General features: G+C 49.2%; 1 protein-coding gene across 3 annotated transcripts in view; it reads left to right on the top strand.

Moving 5' to 3' along the window:
* XPNPEP3 (X-prolyl aminopeptidase 3) overlaps positions 1–23,008 on the top strand; it is a 200,326-nt gene that overhangs the window by 122,878 nt on the left and 54,440 nt on the right. For all 3 annotated transcript variants that reach the window (XM_086958338.1, XM_086958319.1, XM_086958329.1), the window contains one exon: positions 1,391–1,593. In XM_086958338.1, coding sequence (XP_086814464.1) covers positions 1,391–1,593 — 203 coding nt within the window. The remainder of the gene's footprint in view (positions 1–1,390; positions 1,594–23,008) is intronic.

Below are 23,008 nucleotides of genomic sequence, written 5' to 3'. Positions count from 1 at the left end.
TGTAAATGTTGCTGCGTTGTAAAAATTGCGATGTAACGGTCTGCGTTGTAAAATAACGCGTTGTAACGGTATACATCCGTTTGAATGCTTGCCAGGTTTCAATTCTATGAACACTAGCAGAAGATAAATGAATACACTTAAAAGAAAATATGCACATTTCAGTATCAACCATGTGCATATCTACCGCTGTGCAGCTTTAACAAAATACCTTTCTTTTTTAACCCCCTTACCTATCAATCCACACAGCTATTGGCCTGGCGTTCATGGCAGACAGTATTTAGAATCACTCAAAAGCAACCCAATTTTCGTTTTTAGTCACATTTAAAAATAAATACAGACAAGAAAAGACATGTTTTTTTTTACTAGATTTATCTGGAAACATCAGTAAAAACGGACAACAGGGAGCTTTAATAACGCATCCTCTAGGCTAGGGCCGTTGAGTGCGGCTGAAGTAATAACACGCCTAGAAGGGAGCACCCAGTGCTGCTCTTATAGTGACACTGGATGATAGTGGGAGTGCAGCTGAAGTAGCACAGCCCCTGAAGGGAAAGCCAAGTACTGCTTTTAGAAGGTAAACACCCCTTACTACGCATCCATCACCCCGCATGTTGTTACAATGCGGTTGTTACAATGACCGCGTTGTAACAATGCATACCATTACCCCGCAAGTCGTTACAACAACTTGCAAAGGGGGGAGAAGGTGTTGGATTTAAAATCCAACACCTTCCCTACTGACCGCACAGACTGGAGTTGGAATAGTAAATTATACTATTCCAACATCCAGCGCCACCCTCCGCAAGTCGTTGTTACGACTTGCTGGGTAACGGTATGCATTGTTACAACGCAGTCGTTTTAACGAATGCGTTGTAACAACATGCGGGGTGAGGGAAAGCGGAAAAAAGAGGCATATTCCTTTTAGAGTACTACTGCAGTAAGACAGCCCTCGGGAGGAAGAGATAAGAAATGCTCCTATATTGACACCTTCTGGAGGGGCTAGTAGTGCTGCTGAAGTAATAGCCCCCAGGTGGGCAGGGAGATCCCAATACTGCTCTTACAGTGACACTTGAAGGAGCGGGGAGGGAGTGCATCGAAGTACGCAGACCCTAATGTGGAAGAGTCCGAAACGGATTTTACACTGAACTCTGCTGGTCAGGAGTGGGGCTACTGTAGATGGATGAATCGTCTGGGGATAGGATCCAAATGCTAACCCCATGTGCTGCTTGTTCTATCCTGCAATCTTCTGTCTACTCTCGTGGTTTTCAAGTTCCATCCTAGTAGAGATCTGACCGCTCCCTAAACTAGCTTGTTGAATCAGAACCCAAGCATACAAGGGTACCTGCAGCCTAGGACCCCTCTTCTTTCTGTGTGACTTTATTCCTCTCTCTTTTAGATGAGTCAGTTACTCTCTGGTATGATGCTGTGAAGCCTCCACACTCAGCACTGCACTGGAGTCTCCTGCATCCCCTGGTGGAACCGCAAGCCAAAAGCCGGAACAAGGTCCGGGCTGTCCGCCATCTGATCCAAAATCTGAGACTGCTCAAATCCCAGGCGGAGGTGGCGTTGATGAAGACCGCAGGCAGCATCTCCTCCCAGGTACCCACAATTTATGCATGATACAAACATTGACTAGGTGCCTTATTACACATGGGTTGCACTTTCCTGGTCTGCTCTGTGGTATGCCCTTCACTGGATGAGCCTGGCACAAACCTGGACAGTGTGCTGAATTTTGGAGGGGGACAGAGCGCTGCCGCTGTGCAGACACATGCTTATGCCTGCTTAGGGATAGCGCAGCGCTGAAAGGCGGGCTAGCGTTGTGAAATTCTGGTCTGTCTTCCAATTCAGAATTATTGACAAGTCTTTGTGGATACTGTTGCGAACTGTCACAAGCAGGCACAGTGACTGAATGCACCCCTCTGCAGGAGAGGTGGCTGGATGCCTGCTGGGACCTCTGCGCACCTTCCTAAGAATCCAAGCTGAGGTCGCTTATGTGATATGTTGAGCGCCCGTCCCACCTGCCTGTTTACCATTGCACCTGCGCTTCAATAAAGAGGAGGCATAAAGGCAACAGTTTTCCCTTGTTTGTATGGGGCCGCTCTCACATTTGGCAAAGGCGCAGTTCATATGACCGAAGGCGCTGCACAGGCATCTCCTGCCCCATCGGTAATACCAAAGTACCCCGGGATGGAGCAAAAAGGAGGCACAAATAGCTGCTACACCCATGGGACACATTGCATAATACAGCTCTCAACATGCAAAGTGGAATGCTGTGCAGTTTGCTCCCACGATTTATAGCATGTTTTTCCTGCCACAAATCGTGGGAGTTAACACTTGCGAGATTCTCCCAGAATGCAGTCTCATTTTGTGCACAATCTCAAGTGGCACCTCCAATGGGATCTGCTGCCCCATCTTGTTTGGGACCAAAGCATTTGGTTAGTTCTATCACTTTGTGAAAGGTTGTATATTCGACACTGCACCAGCCAGTGAAGTATTTAAACAATGTTTTCTTTATTCTTTTTTTAATATTACATTTTATCTGCTTTCATCAGCAGCGTTAAAAAACAAGCATTTACAATGCAACGGTCTCGCCTTGGCAAAAGTTAGAGCTATTGGCTCTGTAAATGACAACATTTGTATTTATATGTTCGTTTTGAAAACAGATAAATAAATGGCATTGTCATTTACAATGCCAATAGCTTAATGTCTCGCAAATGCAAGACCTATTGCATTTGTGCGCGCGCGCACACACACACATGCACACACACACACACACACACACACACACACACACACACTCACACTCTCACTCACTCTCTCTCTCCTTTTATGGTTCAAGGGATGAAATTGGCGACTGCTGTAATAGGGGCAAGCTTGGATAATGTTATAACATCTGCATCACTGTGTTTTGTATTAGGTGAGTACAGATATCAACGACTATATGTGACAAAATCATGAATATAAAAAATTGTGTGTTATGTTTACTATGGGCTCCCTTTAAGTGTTATAGTTTTTACAAGAATCTTTCAGTCCCACACAAAATTTGTGTGGGGTGCCAGACACTGACAGCTTCACAAACAACAGTGTTTCAGTAACTTACAATAAGGCTTGCTCCAGCTGGAATGTCCCTTTTGGCACCCTGTAGCTGGGGATCTTGCACCAGGGCTCGTCTCCTGCCATGGGCATGTCTCGCTGATGTGGTCTCAGTGTCTCAGGTTACGCCCATGCACTTTGAATGACAGGGACACTTGAAACTCCTGGTAATCGGGGTATTACGTGTAACACAAGGTGCACTTTCCTGCAACCTCTCTTGAGGGTGAGGCCTCTGATACCTGCTGCAGAAAATGTAGCGAATTGGGCATTTTCAAACATGTACCAACCCCCTGGCTCACAGTTCTTTTCTAAGACAGCCGATGTTGTTCTGAACATGTTTAAGTATCCCGCCATCTCATTTTCGTTACAACATTATTTCTGTAAACGCATCATATTTCTTGTGCATGAATTTGCTGACCTCAATTGCAGATGTGCACATGTTTAGTGTTCAAAGTGCAGTGATGGTGCAACAGGTGCAGTGGCACCGCGGTCCAGGAGTGTGACTGGCACCTAGTTGTTGTTTACTGCTCAGCAGGGCTATGGAATCCATTCTCCTTGTTCATTAGGGACCTTGACATGGCTTTCTTACTTCGTTTGTGCAGCCCATTTTGAAGCAAGTTGACACCCAATCTGTTTTTGGCAGAGAGACAAGATCGGAAGGGGAACTTGTGAGCGGATTAAAGAGATCTTTACATCACGTGAACGGCGAGGACCTGCCCTTATCGGGTGTATCGGTTGTCAGCGCCTGACAGCCTGGTGTGTGCACTTCACTTTCAGGCTAAGCCAGCCCTCACTTTCTCTCCCCACGCAGTGCATGCTGGGACTCGCAGCTTCAAAGCCCTCGCCACGGGTGATTATGGCAACTTTCTAAGCAGGGTCAGCATGGCTGCAGGGCTGAAGGGGAAGTCATCCTTCCAGCGCCTGCAACAGAGGGGACGACACCCAGGCGTTGATAACCCATCGTTATTATTTTAGTTGTTTAATGAGAGTGGAGATAGACCGGAAGTACCCTGGCTTCCAGACTGGGCAGGACACGCACAAAATATAAACACACTCCAGAAGTTTGATTTATCAGCCTGGCACGCACTGCTGCAATAGCCCGGCGAGATACTCGGTGGACCGTAAATCAGCAGCTGTCTTATCAGTAGCCGGCTGACACGTTTGTGTACTGTACGCTGAAAGGTACTGTAATCAAGGGCATAAATCGTGTACTCCAATCTTGCTCTGGGCCTCAGGGGCTGCCAGATGGAAGCCCCAGTGCCTGCAGCGGTAAAAGTGCAGCATTGAGGCGCGCCGGCGAGCAGAGCAGTCCTGCGCTTGCACCAGACACCCCTCCGCCTCCCGACCGGCCCATGCACTCACCGACGTCATGGCATCCTGGGGTCCCTCTCCTGGTCCCGGGTGTGCCACCTCACCCCGCGTGCAGTGGCGGGGTCACGGCGGGCTGCATCGGTGTGGTGAGAGTGACTCCCTTCACGCTCCAGACTGCACGTCAGCGAGAGGAGGTGCGCGCCGGGAGATACACTTTCCGCACACTTTGCGGTGGCGGCTGCACCACGCATCGCATGCACATAGGAGAGTGGCAGCTTCCCAGCAAGGGTAAGATCAAGGGCTAACTGGGGAAACATGGATGAGGTGACATGCAAACCTCCAAGGAATACATCTAATTAGTTAGGGGGCAGGCAAGCGGGAGGGGGAGAGGGAAAGCACTGCCTTTAATCTTTTAGTCCTGTTCCTTTCAAACTAGGCGACCCGACTTCCTGTTGGGGTAAAAGGTTCCTTATCTTTATGGGGCCATCTGGACCCATAACGAAGATAAGAAAACTTTTACTTCAGCAGTAAGTCAAGGAACCCAATCTGAAAAGGGCGGGGCTAAAAGAGAAAGGAGAACGTCACTAGGACCTCTTCTCCAATGGCTGGCCACCGTTTAGGAGGCCAGCCAATGGAGAAGAGCGACGGGGCTTAACCTCATTAGTGATGTTCTCTCTATCTCATTAAATCTCGCCAGTAAGACTGCGCAAGTGCAGCCATCGCAGGCTGAGACCTAAAAACAAGTGATTTTGAACCTAGTTCAGATCAAATTAAGCATGGTGTTCTTCTTATGTGGGCATAGTTTGATCGCCAACTAGGGCATATCGTGGGAATTATGTGAGAGGCAGACATTCTTAGTGCATGCTTGGCTACATTAATGAAATGGGCTGAATTTTTGGAATACTAGTGGTTGCTAGGATCCTCTTGTATTAATTGATTATACTTTCATAAAAGGATATTGAGTTTACAATGCTTCTAGTGTACCCGAGCTCCCAATTATGATAATAAATAATCTTTAAACTCCACTCTCCCTGGGGACCACCCCATACTTCCATCACTAGTGTCTTAGCTGTAAAAATAGATTATTCAGTTAAAAGAGCGCCAAGGACATCTGTTATCTGATGGTCACAAGTTTGAATCCCAAGCATGCTGACCTCAACCTTCCGTCCTGCCTAGGTTGTTAGATCTGATCGACATCTAGCCGCATATTCCTTCCTTTTTAAAAAAAATTATTTTTTTGAAAACCTTTATTTGATTAAATGGATGCATACAAATACGGGCCTACAACCCGGGGCCGGCCACAAAACAAAACTGGAAAGCACCATTATCAATTAAAGGCACGGAGTGGTCAGACGATATCACCTAACGCTGCAAGTCCATGTTGCTAACTAAATGGAACCACTCGACATAGGATCAAAGGAGGTTAATTTTTATATATTAAAAGAATAAAGGATCAGTCGTATAAGTAGCGACCTGGTGTACGTGCCGGGGAACAAAACCAACTCCATCATATTAGTAAAGCCACAGATCAGTAATCAGAAAGGTCCAAAGCATGCAAACCATAGGTTCACTTACAGTTCCTCGGTGGTAGTGTCCACTCGCAACCTCACGTACCCAGGGACAAACTGAACAGCGTTCCCACAATAGTAAAAACCATCAGGGAGACAGATAAAGTTGCAATCATTATACAACCCAACCCGGGAGATAAGAAAACAAAGATACTAAAAAGAAAAAGAAAAAGAAAAAGAAAGGAGGGAATAGGGGGACTCCACGTTACTGTACCCACCCCACGGCGGTAATGGCGATCAATAATGCGAATAGCAAACGTGCTCGGGGGCGGGGCAACTAATGCAGGATAAACAAAGCCGTGGGTACCATATTACATCAAGTACTTAATCCTCCCCCCCAATAACTCACCCCGCGGGAATACGTACAGTCGAGGGACTCAAGCAAAGGACACAAAAGAGCCATAGAAACAAGTAACTATCTAATAGACCCTAATCCACCCACCCCACCCTGCACCCCTGCAGAAGGCTACGGCCTACCCCCCCCAGCAGCGTGCCTGTCGCCCTAATTAAGAACCCGAAATATAGAATAAGATGGTACAGAGAAAAAGAAAGAGAAAGAGAAAAAGAAGAGCCTGGGGAGAGGAACCATGTAGCAGGAAGCGCGGCCACCGCCCCCCGCCCACATAAACCATGAGCGTGGCCCAAAACGAAACTGACTGGTTTTCTGATATCCATGAATATGAAAGAATCAACAAATTATCACAATTTTGGGGCAGTCCATATCTCCGTGCACCGAATAGTAGTCCTCCGGAGTAAGAACCGGGCTCATCCTAGTCCTTTCTTAACTAACGCCACAATGTACGTCGATGCAGTGGGCACAGAACAAGGTGATGAGAAAAGGCCGTGGAAAAGTCGCTGGACAATCAATGGGAGCAACCCAGGAGATCTCCTCTGCCGATGGCAAAGCAGGAGCTTACGACAGTTATGCATACCAGTGTCAATGATCACCAGCAGTTCCATCCAATTACATATCGGGTCGTCGCTACACCCACCAGAAAACGGGGAACAATCAACGACCACCTCGGGCCCATCCACGTCCCCAAGGGACGACCTGGGAGCAATGGTGGCCAACACCTCGTCCCGTACACAAGAATCTTGGGCCAAGGCCAGCTGCCAAATCTTCAGCGCCTGCAGGACGTCACCAATCGTGGGTTCGCTCTCACCAGAACAGGCCCAAGCGGAACACAAAGGCAAGGAATCGGCATCCCGGGGCGGTCCACAGTACATGGCAGCAGCCGCCATTTTGCAACTGTTGCGTCGTATCCTCGAAACCAACTCCAGGGGTGGGCTCACCTGCAGGGCCCCCGCGGGATCCCTCTCAAGCGCACAAACAACACCCACGGTGCTGAAATAATGACCACCAAAAGAGGGGGACCCGCCGGCGCCTCCTCTCTGCTGAAAACACTCTCCGCCACCGAGTGATGGAGTCCGGAATGGCCGGACGGCAGCAAAGGGGGGAGCCACCAGCACGGCTTCCCCCACACACAGCTTGCCGCACACCACCTCTGGAACACCGGACGGTAGTCCCAGGCGCGTTCATTTGCCTCCGGGCTCTTCGCACATCGGCATCTTCCGGCCGGCCTCAAACCTCCACCCGAGGCCGCCGCCGACACCGTCTCGCCGGCAACTCGCAGAAGGCGAGGCCCCGGTCTCCACCCCGAAGGGGCCGCACTTTTTCGGGAGGACGCTGCTGCGGATCCACTGAGTGCCGGATCCACCAGGATGGATGGTGAGTGACTGCAGAACTTCACATATAAATTGTTAATCTTTTTGGGCAGGATGAGTGCCAGGATAGTTGAGTTTGGGCAGGGAGGCCGGCGGAGCCGAGCTACCGTGCGGCCATCACGATGTCGAGCTTGGCTCCTCGAATATATTCCTTACTTTTGAATTTCCCAGGCGTCAGACTGGTTCTGGAAGATTTTTCTTCAATCTATAACCCTGTGTTTTGATCGGCTCCACATGACGTCGGCATCATCTGCGCCGTTGGGCCGTCCGCGTCACCTATATAGGCACAACCTCAGCGCACTGACTTCAGTTCTTTTATTGCCGCACCAGGTAGCGCAGATCCGTGAACAGAGCTAACCTTTGTCACTTTTTGACAGACTTTGTTCGTCGTATTGTCGACCCTTTTTTGGTGTGTAGGTTTTTTCCTCATGTCAAAGAAGACTTCTGTTTTCAAGCTGCGCAGCGCCTGTCACCACGCCATGTTGGTGACGGACCTACACCTGGTTTGTGTCTGGAGCACAACCATGACTCAAAGTTGTGCTCCGACTGCTGGGCCATGGCTCAAAAACTTTGAGGGAACAGTCCCTAAAGATGCTTGCGGCCAGGTGCTCAGCAACACGGCATTCTCCCCGGAGGTCTCGTTATTGGTTGATAGGAAGGTCTGGGCACTGCTCCAGGAGTCTCAAGTCTTCGTCCTCCCACTCAAAGTCGCCGAGTTGATCAGGTAAGAAGCACAAGAATTATAAGAAATCTCCCCGGCTGATGCGACAAAGGTGTCTCGGCTCTCTTAACCTCGTTCCTGGGAACCTGCGCCTGGATTGGCTCCACACTTCCCAGGAGCCGGAGCGACCCCCAGCCAGCGTAAGAAATTTTATGATGCCATGTGCCTCATTATTGGGCTACCTAACTCTACTGGTGCAACTTTGGTCCCCGGAGGCTCAGAGGAGACTCAGAGGGGGCTCCATTGGGTTCCGCACCAGCGCCGGTCCCAACACTGACTGGTGCACCTTTGGGCCCCGGAGGCTCAGAGGAGACTCAGAGGGGGCTCCATTGGGTTCTGCACCTGCGCCGGTCCCAACACTGACCACTGGCGGTGCTAGCCCCATTGCGATCCCCGACTTCACAGAGTTGGATTGACGCCTTCATGCGCCGATACCGGTGCCAATAGGACCCTTAGGTTCTAGGTCGCTTTCTATGCCCTATTCTGAAGGGCTAGGAATGGAGGAAGATTGGGAGGGGTCGCAGGACTCTTTACAAGATCAGCCTTATTAAGCAATGAACTGGTATGAGGAATTGGCTGAAGCCAGCGAGCTTGTACGGCTCCAGATTCTGGCCTACTTTCTCCCACTACAGTGGCTACAGAGGTTGGAGCATCCTATGCTATAGTTGTACTGATGGCAGCTGAGGTCCTGGGCCTTCAGCTCCCCCGTGGCAATCAAGACGAACATCTTGACAGTGCTTCTGCAGCCTGGTGTCTCCTCCTCAGAACACTTGCTGCCTTTCAAAGAGGCCTTAACTGGTGTCCTACTGGGTACCTGGTCTATACCAAGCACAGGTTCACCTGTGAAAAGGGCAATTTCCCACCACCATCGCCCTGCACCGGATGATCCAAATTTCCTCACCAGCCACCCTAGCCCTGAGAGCTTGCTGGTCCTACCCTCTACCTCCCAAGGCGCGTTCCCTTCCGCACCCCCATATAGGGAATCCAAGAGGCTGGATTGTTGGGGTAAGAACATATTTCTCCTGCCAGCCTTGCATTGTGGTTGATGAACACTTCATAATCATTTGGCCGTTATTCCCATACTTTGTGGGAACCAGTTGTGCAAGTATTGCCTCAGGTCCCAGAGGAGGCCTGGGCCATCCTCTCCCAGGCAGTATCAGACGGGAAAGATGCAGCAAAGTTCACCTTTCGTTGTGACCTTGACACATCCGACTCGCTGGGCAGAGCGTTTTTTTTTTTTAACAGTGGCTATTCGACGCCATGCCTGGTTGAGGACTTCTGGCTTTTCAGGCAAAGTCCAGCCTCTCTCCTGAACATGCCCTTTGGTGGCACCGTCTCTTCGGAGACAAGGCAGACATGGCGCTGGAGTTCTTTAAGGACTCACAGGCTACGGCCATGTCCTTGGGCCTCCCAGTGGCCACTCAAGCCCAGTCTGACTTTTGCCCCTATCGTGGCTACGGAAGGGGATTGTAGCCACGCCAGCCATACACCAGCCACAATACAGCGCAAATTCAACAACCTCTACGTGGCTCATTCTAACTCTGTGGGTTGGGCACCCAGAGGGAGGGTCATTCCACCACCCCCCTTGCAACCTCAGCCTCCAAACCTTCCTAGCCCAGCCCTTCAAGATCATGGGCGGCCAGTTGGTGGCAGGATACGCCATCTCCTTCACCAATTGCAGAACATCACCTCGAACAGGTAGGTCCCCCCTATAGTCCGAAGGGGCTACTCCCTCACCTTCATGACTACTCCTCCCTCCATGCCTCCAACTTACAACCGGCTGATGGAGGATCACCTGACTTTGCTTCAGGGGGAAGTCAGGACTCTTTTGGCCAAGGGAGCCATAGAGAGGGTTTCAGCGCCAGAAGTAGGCTGTAGTTGTTATTCTCGCTACTTTCTGGTCCTGAAGCAGGAAAAGGGCCTGCACCCTATCCTAGATCTGCGAGCCCTCAAGTACTTCCTAAACAAGCATTTGCAATGCAATAGGTCTCGCATTACTAAACGTTTGAGCTAGTGGTGTTGCTAAAGATAACGCAACGCCAATAGCTCAAATGTTTAGTAATGCGAGACCTAGAAGGGGAGGCTTTCGGTTGCGGTGCCTGGCAGTGGTGGGTGTGGCATCCATAAGGAGTTGTACCCTGGGTTCAGGAATATGGGGGGGAGTAGGATCCGGCCCGCATAGGGAGAGGATTCAGGGAACTGCTGGAGTCCTTGGTTGGTGGTCCGGGTACAGTGGCCAATGGAAGGTGAGGGAGGGCTCAGAGTGACTTCGCCTGCACAGGACAATGGCAGGCAAATATGATGCTCCTGAGGTGTAGATTCTGGGTTTGGTACTGGGGTGGGAGAAGAGTTGCGGTCTGTTGGCATGCCGGGCTTGAGAGGCGGATGGGGTGACAGGGTCTATGGGGGGAGAGCGCGTGCTTTAATTAGCAGCTTAAAATACTCAGAGTACTGAAGGTTACAAACATATGTAAAACATGGGTGGAATGCAGTTTAAGATATGGACATAGCTGCTAAGGTCTCGGATAGGTATGTGAAATATTTTGTATTTTAGGCGGGGTTGTTGTGAGTGATGTTAGAGCCGCAGTGAGGGAAGCTGTCTTGTGGGCAGAGGTTCAGGCACGGAAGACATGGGAGCCGATGGGAGGGCAGCATCTCAGCGGTTTTGGCCGGGGAAGGTTCAAAAGATGGGATGCTGGGATTTGCTGCCTCTTGGGCATCGTTCCCGTGCAGAGCCCAGGAGGGGAGTCGCGTGCACCCAGCTTTGGGGGATCTGGCGCTGGCTAGGTAGGGGTGTTATTGCAAAATACGGCGGTAATGTGTTAAGTCACATGGCACTGGAAAGGTGGCAATAAGGTTGGGTGCAGGGGCAAGAATTGTGAAGGGACACTGTTTTTTTTGGGTGGCTGGAGGCTCACTTTGGGAGGGTGCTGGTTGTAAAGGGGGATTGGGAGCACATGCTTTATTAAAGAAAGCAATAGTGGTGTAAGATTGGAGCCGGTGGTCTTGGGCTAATTGTGTGATGTCTTCGGAGGAGGCCTAGCAGGTAGGGACTTGGGCATAATTTACGCAGTCTCTGTGCCTTCATCCTTTTAGGCTGGTCGGTGTATGGCGATTGCTATGGGCGCTACGGACACATTGGGGGGAGGGCGGTCTGAGGAGGGGGAAACTGCGGTAAGAAAGGCGGGGAGGCCCGGGAGTTGTTGGCGCAGGTGGTGGTAGCCTGCAAGGGGGTAGGGCAGGGAGTGTAAGTTAGGGAGCTGGCATATTTGGGATATAGCTCAGGGCTTGGGCAAATGCAAGTCAGCGGGTGTGGTGAAGGTGCCAGACACAGTACAAATATGCAGGAGGCCTCCTTCAGCAAACTACAAGCATGCTTCACTCGTAAAGTGTGGCTGTAGCCTCCGTGCACCGCCATGGGTGCGAACTTTGTGCAGGTTGCTGGGTGGCTCGGGAGGGCCGGCTGGTGAATTGGGTCGGTACAGGCTGGGCGGGGGCTGCTCCACCAGGCATGGCAGGGAGCGCCGAATACATGTGTTGGGTGGTGGGGGGAAGGCGGGGGGGCAACAGGAGGAATGTTACAGTTGGGCAGGGGTGGCGGCAGGTCCGCAGTGGGGTGCGGCTGGGACAAGTGCTGCCTATCGTACCATGCACCAGAGAACATGGTGGATTGCCAGCAGGGAGCTGTCCCCTCCACCGGGTTTGCGGAGGTTTAAATAAGGAGATAACTGTCAGTAAATCATGGATACAAGTGTTTCCATGACAATTTGGTAGTCACGAAGTTCAATGGGGGTGCCTCTACTATGACCATGGTAGATGGGAGTGAGGACATTGCATACAGAGGAGGGCTGAGGACAGGCGCACTGCGAACAGGGCAGCTGAGAAGCGGCGTTATTGTTATTTCCAGAAGACCCTGAGAGAAGAGATTTGCACAAGGAGGATAGCTGCCTTTCTGCCACGGGTCCCAGGGAGACACTGCAGAGCTGCTCATCGGCGGGTTGCGGAGAGATACTCGGCGGGTGAACGAGGATGCGGGCGGCAGCAGGCTGAGCACGTGTGCACAGCTGCCGCTTATGCAGCCTGGGTGCTGATGTGCGTCTCAGAGCCCTGCTGCCTCAGCGAGCTCGTTCACAGCCACGCCAGCTGTGCAGGCTGCCTTCATCAGAAAGACAAACAAGCGGCAGGGAAAGCGTTCACTTTCACTTCACCTTGAAAAAAAGAAAAAGCCAGTGAGTGGTGCGTGCGCATGCACCACTGCGAGCCATGGCCTATTGGTGTCTATTACACGCACCAAGCGCGTAATAGACACCAATAGGCCATGGGCGGAGCAATGCGTCCGCCTTTAGCCTTTAGCCTATTGCATTTAGTCTTTCATTAAAAGACACACGCAAAAAGGACAATCGGGTCTCACCTAAGGAAAAGCATACGCACAAGTGTGTGCGATTCCTAGGTCAGCCTGATAACCTTGTTTTTCACTCACTAAATGTCTTGCGCTCTGCGAGCACTGCTGCACAGTCCTACGCTAGGCACGAGACCTAAAAAGGAAACGCTCATGATGCTCACTTTAGCTCATGTCTTGTTTGCCCTGGACCCAGGGGACTGGATGGTAGCATTGGACTTGCAGGACGCCTATTTTCACATTTCCTATCCTGCCTTCTCATTGGTGCTACCTGCGGTTTCTGGTAGGCCATGAGAACTTTAGTTCACTGTGCTCCATTTTGGCTTTACTAGTGACCCTTGGGTGTTCACCAAGGTGATGGCGGAGGTCGCAGCTCATCATGCGCAGATCATGGGTGCCAGTCTTCCCCAGAATGTGGTCTCCCGCCTCCAGACTATGGCCAACCTCCTGCATTCGCTGGGGTCTCTATCAACGTGCCGAAGTCACACCTAACTTCCTCTCTGATGCTCCCTTTTATCGAAGCTGTTTTGGACACAGTGCATTTTCGGGCCTATCCTCCCGAACGGCGAGTCCAGGATATTCAGGCTACGATACTCATGTTTCAGCCTCTGTCCTGGATTTCAGTGAGATGACTTTGAGGCTGCTGGGCCTCATGCCTCATGCATCCTGCTAGTGTCACATGCAAGATGGCATATGCAGGCTCTGCAGTTGGACTTGACGTTCCAGTGGGCACAGCATCAGGGTAATCTCTCCAACATGGTTCAGATCTCAGAGAGAACTGCACATGACCTGTAGTGTTGGCTGACTGACCGCAATTGAGTCAGAGGCAGACCCCTCTCACTCCCCCAACCAGACCACACAATAGTGACAGATGCTTCACTTCTGGGTTTGGGCGGTCATCTGGGAGAGGAGGAGATCAGAGCACTCTGGCGGAATCCATACTCCACATCTACTTGCTTGAGCAGCGAGCAATTTGCTTGGCATTGAAAGCCTTTCTTCCTTCGGTAAAAGGAAAGCTGGTTCAAGAGTTCATGGACAACACCACCACCATGTGGTACTGCAACAAACATGACGGAGTAGGGGTTGTGGACCTTTTGTCAAGAGGCCCTATGTCTCTGGACTTGGCTGGAACAGCAGGGCATATCCCTGGTGGTTTAACACCTGGCAGGTTCTCTGGACGCCAGGGCGGACAAACTTAGCCCTCGATGCCTATGGATCACGAATGGCGTCTCCATCTGCAGGTGGTGCAAGGTCTCTTTCAACAGTAGTGTGAAGCTTGGTTAGATCTGTTTGCCTCTGCTGAGAACGCACAATTTCAGCTCATGGTTACAATCCCCAAAGGCTCATGTTCAACGTCAGAAAACATTCTTGAGTGCATGACTACATTTGCAGAGTGGTTGTCTGGTAACTTCTTGAAGCATAATGATGATAAGACAGAAGTGATGTTATTCGGATCAGGGACATTAAAGTGGAACAGCAAGTGTTGGCCCCAGCCCTTAGGATGCTGTCCAGTCCTGAGCAAAAAGGCTAAGAACCTTGGATTTCTGATGGACACTGAACTTAATTTTAATGTTCAAACGAACCGTACCGTCTCTACGTGTACCTGGATCATAAGGATGCTCCAAAAAATCTTCCCTCCCAGTCAACGGCCAGCATGAATACTGGTAGCACTGGCCATGGTAATGTCCAGACTCGATAACTGTAACTCACTATACCTGGACGCCAACAAGAACACGCAATATAAACTTCAGGTGCTGCAGAATGCTTTTCAGGTTTAGTGGGTGCGCACATGAACAAAGTCCAAAACAAATGATGACTGTATATAAAATAAAATTCTTCTTTATTTATTCAAATTTGTAGAAAAATTCATTGATAAAATCACAAAAAAGAGATCAGCCAACGCGTTTCACTCCCATGCGGAGAGCTTCCTCAGGGCAGTACAAACACAATAAGATTCCAAGAGTAGAGAATCCATCGATGTATATGTGATGATAAGAAGGACAGTAGGTATTCACCATCAGCTTCAAAACTTATCTTAGTATTCACAAATCAAATATCAGTAGAATCACCGCCAGCTAGTTCAATAATCGAATCCTTAGGCTGAATCGGCTTAAAAAAGTGCAGATGCACATGGACACGCAATGAACCTCCTTATGTTATTCAGGATTCCCATGTCTCCAAAGAAAGTGATCGCCAGATAATTCAATAGTCCACTCCCAAGACTGAGTTGGCTTCGGAAAGAGAGCGTGTGTTCACGCAGTAAACCTCTTATCGTGGGTGAACATAATATAACCCGTAGTATTGAGTGCCGCCCAGTCTCCTGGCAGGTATGAGGAAATATAATTGTTCCTCAATTGGAACACGAGCGTGGTCCCAGAATCCGGACCGATCACTCGCGTGCTGTGTCGTCCGCCGTGGATTGTCCCGAAAGTCAGGTGCTGCAGAATGCACTGGCAAGACTTGTGCTGGACATTCCCAGAAAATAATCGGCCAGGAAGGGACTACAATCCCTGCACTGGCTCCCTATCAAAAGACGTTTTAGCTTTCAGTTACTCTGCATGGTACACAAGTGACTATATATACCTTACCCGTCCGGATTAAAAACAATGATCAGATGGCACTCCCCCAGCAGACCCTTTTGATATTCGCTTCAAATGCGTCTGGTGGTACCAAGAACCAAAAAGAGGAAATGGGGTGATAGAGCATTCTCGGTGGCAGCAAGCAAACTCTGGAACTCCCTTCCTCTCGCTCTAAGGGCCATCCCCCTTATTTTACCATTCAGAAAGGCTCTTAAGACATGGCTTTTCTCGGTCTAGCTTCTATCTGGGGTAGTTTATCTTTCAATTCCCTTCCGGATGACTGGTCTTCAGCGCCTTGATGCTTTAGGGTAATTGTTGCGCTTTACATATTGCAAATCAAACCAAATTGCAAATCAAGCTCTGAGACGCTTTTCATCTTGAGTGGAGCTCAGGCTTCCTATACACCTTTCCACCAATACCACTCCTGTCCAGAGTATTCAAGAAGATCAGGAGTGACTGGGCCCAAGTCATTCTTATGGCTATGGACTAGGAATGGAGAGTCTGGGATCCCAACCTTCTCCAACTGAGCATTAAATCTCAGATCAGATAAGACTGCCTCTTGGGGAGTATCTTTGTCGCAGCAGCAGGGAATGGTCCTTCACCCAAACCTGTCAACTCTACGCCTTGTTGCGCAGAGATTGAGTGGTGGGAGTTGATAGCATTCAACCTTCCTTCAGAAGTTTTTAAGGTTATTTTGGCAGCCCGGCATCTCTCTACCGAGCCTGTGTGTGCCTGCAGATGGCACAAATTTGTAAAAAATCTCAAGTGTTGCTTTTTATTTTCACCATTTTCTCAGCAGGGTTCTGCACTGGGCACTCTTAAAGGGTACCATTCAGCTCTGTCTGCCTTCCTGAGGCTGCCACATCAACCTTCATTATTCAAATCTCCCATTGTAAATAGATTCCTCTAAGAAGTTGTACATATATTCCCACCTTCTAGTTTCATTATGCCTCAGTAGGACCTTAATTTGGTGTTCATCTTTCTAATGTGTGCTCCATTTCACTCTCTGCATAATTGCCCCTTCTGGCGGCTTACTATCAAACAGCATTTTTAGTGGCAATTACATCTGTCAGGAGGGTGATCGAACTGCATGCTCTGTCATCCAAGCTCCTTCGCACTAGTGCCTCTTTCTTACTGAAAGTACAAACAACAACAAAAAAGTGGTAACACCATTCCATGTGGGGCAATCTGTCACCTTGCCCACTTTCCACACTCCTCCAGAGCGCTCTAAAGAAGAGGAGCTACTCCACTGTCTGGGCCCCAAAAGAGCATTGTTGTTCTACCTTGACCGCACCAAAGAGTTCCGGTGGACGGGCAACTCATCGTGAGGTACTTTGGATCAAAGAAATGTTGTGCGGTGCAGAATAGGACTATCTCACAATGGGTCGTCCTATGCATCAAAATTTGCTACGCTATGGCCACAAAGCAGCCTTCTGAAGGCTAAAGGGCTCATTCCACCCGAAATAAGGCTGCTACCACAGCATTGCAATGTGGAGTTCCAGTCCTCGACATTTGTCAGGCAGCAACGGGGGCATCCTTGCACCCGTTTATCAAGCACTACAGCCTGGACAGTTAAGTCCGCAGGGACGGCTTTATTGGCCGATCTGTCCTGCCGGACTTCCTGGTCTAAACTTGTCTGCAGTCCCTGCGCCGGGGACGGTATTGTTTGGGTATCTATTCATAGGTAAGGAATCTGCAGCTAGATGGGCAAGTTACTTCCTTTGGTAATGCCTAATCTGATAAGGACATGATCTAACAGCAGATTCCTTACCGATCCACCCATTTTTCCTGCACTGTGGACAGGATTGATCCCTTTCAGGGCCCTAGTTGTTCAAAACACACCAGTGCCAGTGCACTTCATGGCGCCGCGCTACTCGAGTGGAAAGTCGTGAAAAGTAACTGACGTCAGAACACCGAGGTGGTGCCTATATAGGTGACGCAGACTTCACACCGGCACTGATGACGTCATCTGGAGCCGCTCAACGCCACCTACCAGCTCACAGGAGTATTGCTCGAAGATAAATCTTCTGTATCCAGTCTAATGCATGGGAAATTCAAAGGTAAGTAATCTGCGGCTAGATCATGTCTCTACCAGATAAGGCATTACCGAAAGTAACTTGTCCATTGAGCAACATTAAATTGGGTGGTGATAATAATTTTAATTAAATCAGTTGAAGAAATGCAGAAGTGTGGTGTGAAGTGTTGCATACAACAAGTTATTTGGTCAGTGGTCCAGTATTAAGTGAACATATGTTTGTTGTATAGTCAGAGCAAAATGCTATCTGGGGACCTTTGGAAATTTGTAATCTTAATGCCTTTATTTGTATTTATTTTCAGTTGATGTATCAGTGGTTTAGAACCTACCAGGCTCTTGAGTCAGAGCAAAACATTCTTGTTCAATTGATCACATTAGGAAAGGACTGAAAATGTCAATAAATATTTGTTAGAAATCCCTAAAAAATGTGTTGCGGTTGTTAAGCTCTTTAAAGTTTCCCAGTTCACAGATGAGTTAATTACTGAGGCTAAGCAAATCTTACTCACCTCTTACTTATTAGATAGGTGGGAGTTACGACCTCTGTTGTATTGCCTCTCGTGCAACACACACACATCTCCATCAGTTTGAGTTGGGTTGCCTATCATTCTTTAAAATGTCGAAGCAATTGGCAAAGCCTTGTGACCTATAGCACAAATATTGCAAAATCGCCTAACTGATAATATGAACAGAATACAATACACATATCCTCGCAAGCTGAGTCAAATCTGGTTTGTGAGGATAAAAATCAACCCAGTACAAAGTCTCCTGACTGCCAAACCTACCATCATGCCATATCAATGCCATATTGTACCCTATTCAAATGCTTACTTATCAGAGCACAGCCTTTCCTCCCTGTTCAAAGTTTTTTAGCTTATTTTCATCTACCACGCTTGCAGAGTTCTCTAGTCCTTAGCCCATAATCTTGATGATCTTGAGAGACGCAGGGAAGAGACTATTACTCTGGAGGGAACAGTATAGTCTGGCTAATTCAGAATGGGATGCTTTTTGTTTTCAGAGGCATGAAGAACGAGCTTGTCCAATAACATACCAGACACTTTCCACTCCTTGGTAAATGCGAAAACAACACAACGGGTACCTGACTTGGTGACCTATACAAATAACAGTGCTGAACTATCAAAACACATATTCAACTTTGACTGTGACATGGCATCAGTATTTAACTTGACAAAGCTCATTGGTTAACTGATGAAGCTAAACATGTGTTGGTTATGACTATTTATATATCATAGGCTGAATAATAAAGTGTTATTTACCAGTACGAGTAATTTTGAAGCTTGAAAAATATCCTGGATTCATATGCTATGCGTTATTCCACCATCTAGTGGTTGGGTCCATAAACCTCTTGTTAGTCCTCCTTTACTTTTTCTTTTTGTTTTTCTTTGTTGCTGGACATCATCTGTAGCCATTTGGTGCTGTGTCCATCCCTCCATGACATCAGATGTGTGACACCCAAGCCACTATGCAAGGTCCCAGTCTTGAGATTCTTTTTTCCCAATGGCGACTCTCCTTGTCTTTAATGGCTTCCTTTTATGTTTGAGCGCTTTCACAGTTTCTTTCCCTTTTTGCTGCACCTCATTTATTTGGGTAGGGTCTCATATGAATCCAGAAAAGTCATCAAGCTGCAAAACTACTGCTACTGTTAAGTAACCATTTTGTTTCGAAGCGTGAATCTTTTCTGGATTTGCATGCTGTGCATTGATTTTATAGCAGCATCTTTGTTCACTTTTGAAGGTGGGGTTGAAATGAATTTGAGCTTGTGAACAAATGTTTCAGTTCTCTTTGTCCCACTTCTGATTCCTTGTTGACTTGGATATCCAACCAATAGCGTTTTGTGAAGATGTGGATTGATGACCATGTGGCTGCCACACATATGTTGCTTATTGGAACGTTTGCTAGGAAGGCCAGGGTGGGTCCTTTTTAGGTCGAGGACCGCAGGCTGCGCTTGCGCAGTTTGGTTCGAAGATTTCATGTTTTTAGTTTAGGGGGCTTGAACCTGCCCCTCTTCTCCATTGGCTGGCCTCGTAAATGCTGGCCAGCCATTGGAGGAGAGGGGCGTCACTCCCTTTAAGCCCCGTCTTTTTCGGATTCGGGGGCGTGTCTTTTAGGTTCTTTCTATCTGTGACGTCATCCATCACTCATCAAAAAACACGCCCCCGATTATGAAAATTTCAGAGATTTGCGGCAGCCATTTCTGCCCGACCGCGTCCGGCCCTTGCATCCATCCGCTTGCTTCCACGAGCCTTCGAATCCCAGCGCCTAGTTTTCCAATTAGTCACGCGTCTGTGTCTCATTAGCAATGGCGCTCTGGTGATACAGTGCGTGAACTATTCAAGTATGCTTGTGCAAACACCTGCGTTTCCATCTTCGTCCATTCCCAGAAGCAGTCGTTCCCGTTGAGAGCAACACCAGAACCGCGCGCCATGCGCTGTACCTATATCCTGGGGGTATATATACTGAAGAATAGCACAAGCCTTCTTACTTTTCGTAAATGTTTCAACCAAAATGAGCCTTGCTAAGCCGCTCCGCTGACAAAGCATTCTGTTTTATTATTCAAAAATCCCTCCCACCTTGCATTGGCCGGTTCTCGCTCCCCCGCCCGCACAGAAATGCTCTAATTCTAAAATCCTCCTCCGCAGCCACAATAAATACTGGTCCTTTGGACTGCTTGCCCTGTCTCTCCGTCCGCCTACTTCATCCCCGCCAGGTCAGACATAAGGATTTATTTGGCTTCGCCGCCGAGGCAATTTCCCTCAAAGTGCTTAAAACACGTGTGACTGTAACATGCTCTTAAAGTGCTGTATCCAGAGTTTTCATTGTTACAGATATTTTTTCAGATCCAATTAAAGAACACATCATCTCGGTTGAGCAGCTCTGCGTCTGGATATGCGAGGAGCAGTAACTCCAAACATTTGTGTTACGAGCTCTGTTTGGGTTCTCACGAGACATACCGTGTACAATAAATGGACACCAAGAATAGTTTTGCCGTTATCTTTCTTTGAGGGCCAGACGCAAAACGGTCACTAGAATAGAACTAGTCTTGAGTAGTGATCTAAAGTTGTTCCAAGTCAGGAATAAATAGTTTGCCCAGTTGAAGTTGTATGCTTTTATTCTATAGACTCTATAAGTTTCATTATAAATGCGAGACTGCAGGCCCCACGATTCAAATAAAAAACACAAAGGTCTGTGTGGTCTGCTCGAGTAATAGACAAAAGTTGACATGTAAAATAAAAAAAATGGCTGCATTTCTTTGTACAAGGGGTCAAGCGCTCACAACCTGGGGTTTCAGACACGTCACATGTTGTATTGTTCGAAGGAGTCGACTTACATCAACGACTTTCCAGCTTGGACGTCCTTACCTGTCTGTCGGCTGCAGCTCCCTCCGTGGCACCCTGTCTCTGGCCTGGTTCGGAGCTGCCTGCTGCGGGGCCCCTATCCTGTGAGGCCGCTGACTATGCGCAGGGTTTCCGACCCGTCGTTCTAAATTCCGCCAGAAAGCAGACTACCGCGTAAAGCTCTTTCCCAGAGTGGGACCGGGGAGGGCGGTTTGCAGAGAGGCGCCAAACCCTCTTCTCGGCCTCTGTGTAAGAGGCGTCCAACCCGACAACCTCCCGGCTTCAACTACACTTGGGACGCGGTGTCTCAAACTGGAGGCAGAGGGAACCCCCAACTGGAATTATAAGCAGGGATAACATGGGGAGGACTGCCCCTTCTCTGTGCTTGCTTCCCTGCCCCCTGGCTGTGCTTGCTTCCCTGCCCCCTGGCTGTGCTTGCTCTCCTGCCCCCTGGCTGTGCTTGCTCTCCTGCCCCCTGGCTGTGCTTGCTCTCCTGCCCCCTGGCTGTGCTTGCTCTCCTGCCCCCTGGCTGTGCTTGCTTCCCTGCCCCCTGGCTGTGCTTGCTTCCCTGCCCCCTGGCTGTGCTTGCTCCCCTGCCCCCTTGCTGTGCTTGCTTCCCTGCCCCCTGGCTGTGCTTGCTTCCCTGCCCCCTGGCTGTGCTTGCTTCCCTGCCCCCTGGCTGTGCTTGCTTCCCTGCCCCCTGGCTGTGCTTGCTTACCTGTCCCCTGGCTGTGCTTGCTTCCCTGGCTGTGCGTGCTCCCCTGCCCACTCGCTGTGCTTGCTTCCCTGCTCCCTTGCTGTGCTTGCTTCCCTGCCCCCTCGCTGTGCTTGCTCCCCTGCCCCCTGGCTGTGCTTGCTCCCCTGCCCCCTGGCTGTGCTCGCTCCCCTGCCCCCTGGTTCTCCTGCCCCCTTGCTGTGCTTGTTCTCCTGCCGCCTGGCTGTGATTGCTCTCCTGCCCCCTCGCTTTGCTTGCTCTCCTGTGTGTGTGTGTGGCTCTGTGTGGCTCTGTGTGTATGTGGCTCTGAGTGTGTATGTGGCTCTGGGTGTGTGTGTGGCTGTGTGTGTGTGTGTTTGTGGCTGTGTGTGTGTGGCTCTGTGTGTGTGTGTGTGGGGGGGGGGCTCTGTGTGTGTGTGGCTCTGTGTGGGGGGGGGCTCTGTGGGTGTGGGGCTCTGTGTGTGTGTGGCTCTGTGTGTGTGTGTGGCTCTGTGTGTGTGTGGCTCTTTGTGTGTGTGTGGCTCTGTGTGTGTGTGTGTGTGTGGCTGTGTGCGTGGCTGTGTGGATAGCTTTTTTTGTAGGTGGCTCCATGTGTGGATAGCTTTTTTTGTAGGTGGCTCTATATGTGGGTGGCTCGGTCTGTGTGAGGGTGGCTCTGTGTAGGTGGCTCTATGTGAATGCCTCTGTGTGGGTGGCTCTGCTTGGGTGGGTCTGTATGTGTGTTTGGGTGGCTTTGTGTGTGTGGCTCTTTATGGGTGTAAATGCAATAGGTCATGCATTTGCGAGATTAAGCTATTGGCATTGTAAATGACAATGCCATTTATTTAACGATTAAGCTATTGGCAATGTAAATGACAATGCCATTTATTAATGATTTTAAAAAAAATGTCATGAGCAATGCCAATAGCTCTTCCTTTAATAATGCTGAGACCATTGCATTGTAAATGCTTGTTTCCTTATGGAATGCCCCCTGGGTCTTGTGACTAATCGAACCCCAGCTTTTTGTTAGCACAATTAAATTGTTTGTACTGTCCACCTTGCAATGGTTCACTTCATCGCTGGTGAGCCTTTGTTCGAGCTTGCAAATCATACAAAGAATTGGCTTCCCTTTCTGACCTCCCATGTCCTTTTTAGATAGTTTATCACAGCTCCGCTTACATCTAGCATACACAAAGCTCTTTTGTCTTGTGTTTTTGGTTGCTGAAAAAAACCCGGGAGCTGAATAGTTGGTTCACTTGGAACTGTGAAATTACCTTTGGCAGGTAGAATGGGATGATCTGTATGCCTACTCTGTCCTTAAGTATTTGCGTATAGGGCTACTGGGTGGTTAACCCCTACAGCTCGCTTACCCTGTGCAGCTTTGTGTTAGCAATTAGAAAGATGGTCTTTAGGGTCAATAACTGTAGTTCTATCTTGTGGAGAGTGGTTCAAAGAGATCTCTCATTAGGTGTGTTAGTACTAGGTTGAGGTTCCGCATTGGTGTGGGTGTCGATCTGGGTGCAGCTATTCCTTTTG

This window comes from Lissotriton vulgaris, chromosome 1_1, assembly GCF_964263255.1.
Source record: "Lissotriton vulgaris chromosome 1_1, aLisVul1.2, whole genome shotgun sequence".
Lineage (NCBI taxonomy): Eukaryota > Metazoa > Chordata > Amphibia > Caudata > Salamandridae > Lissotriton > Lissotriton vulgaris.
The sequence above is the reverse complement of the archived record's forward strand: the minus strand, read 5'-3'. Positions and strand labels throughout refer to the sequence as shown.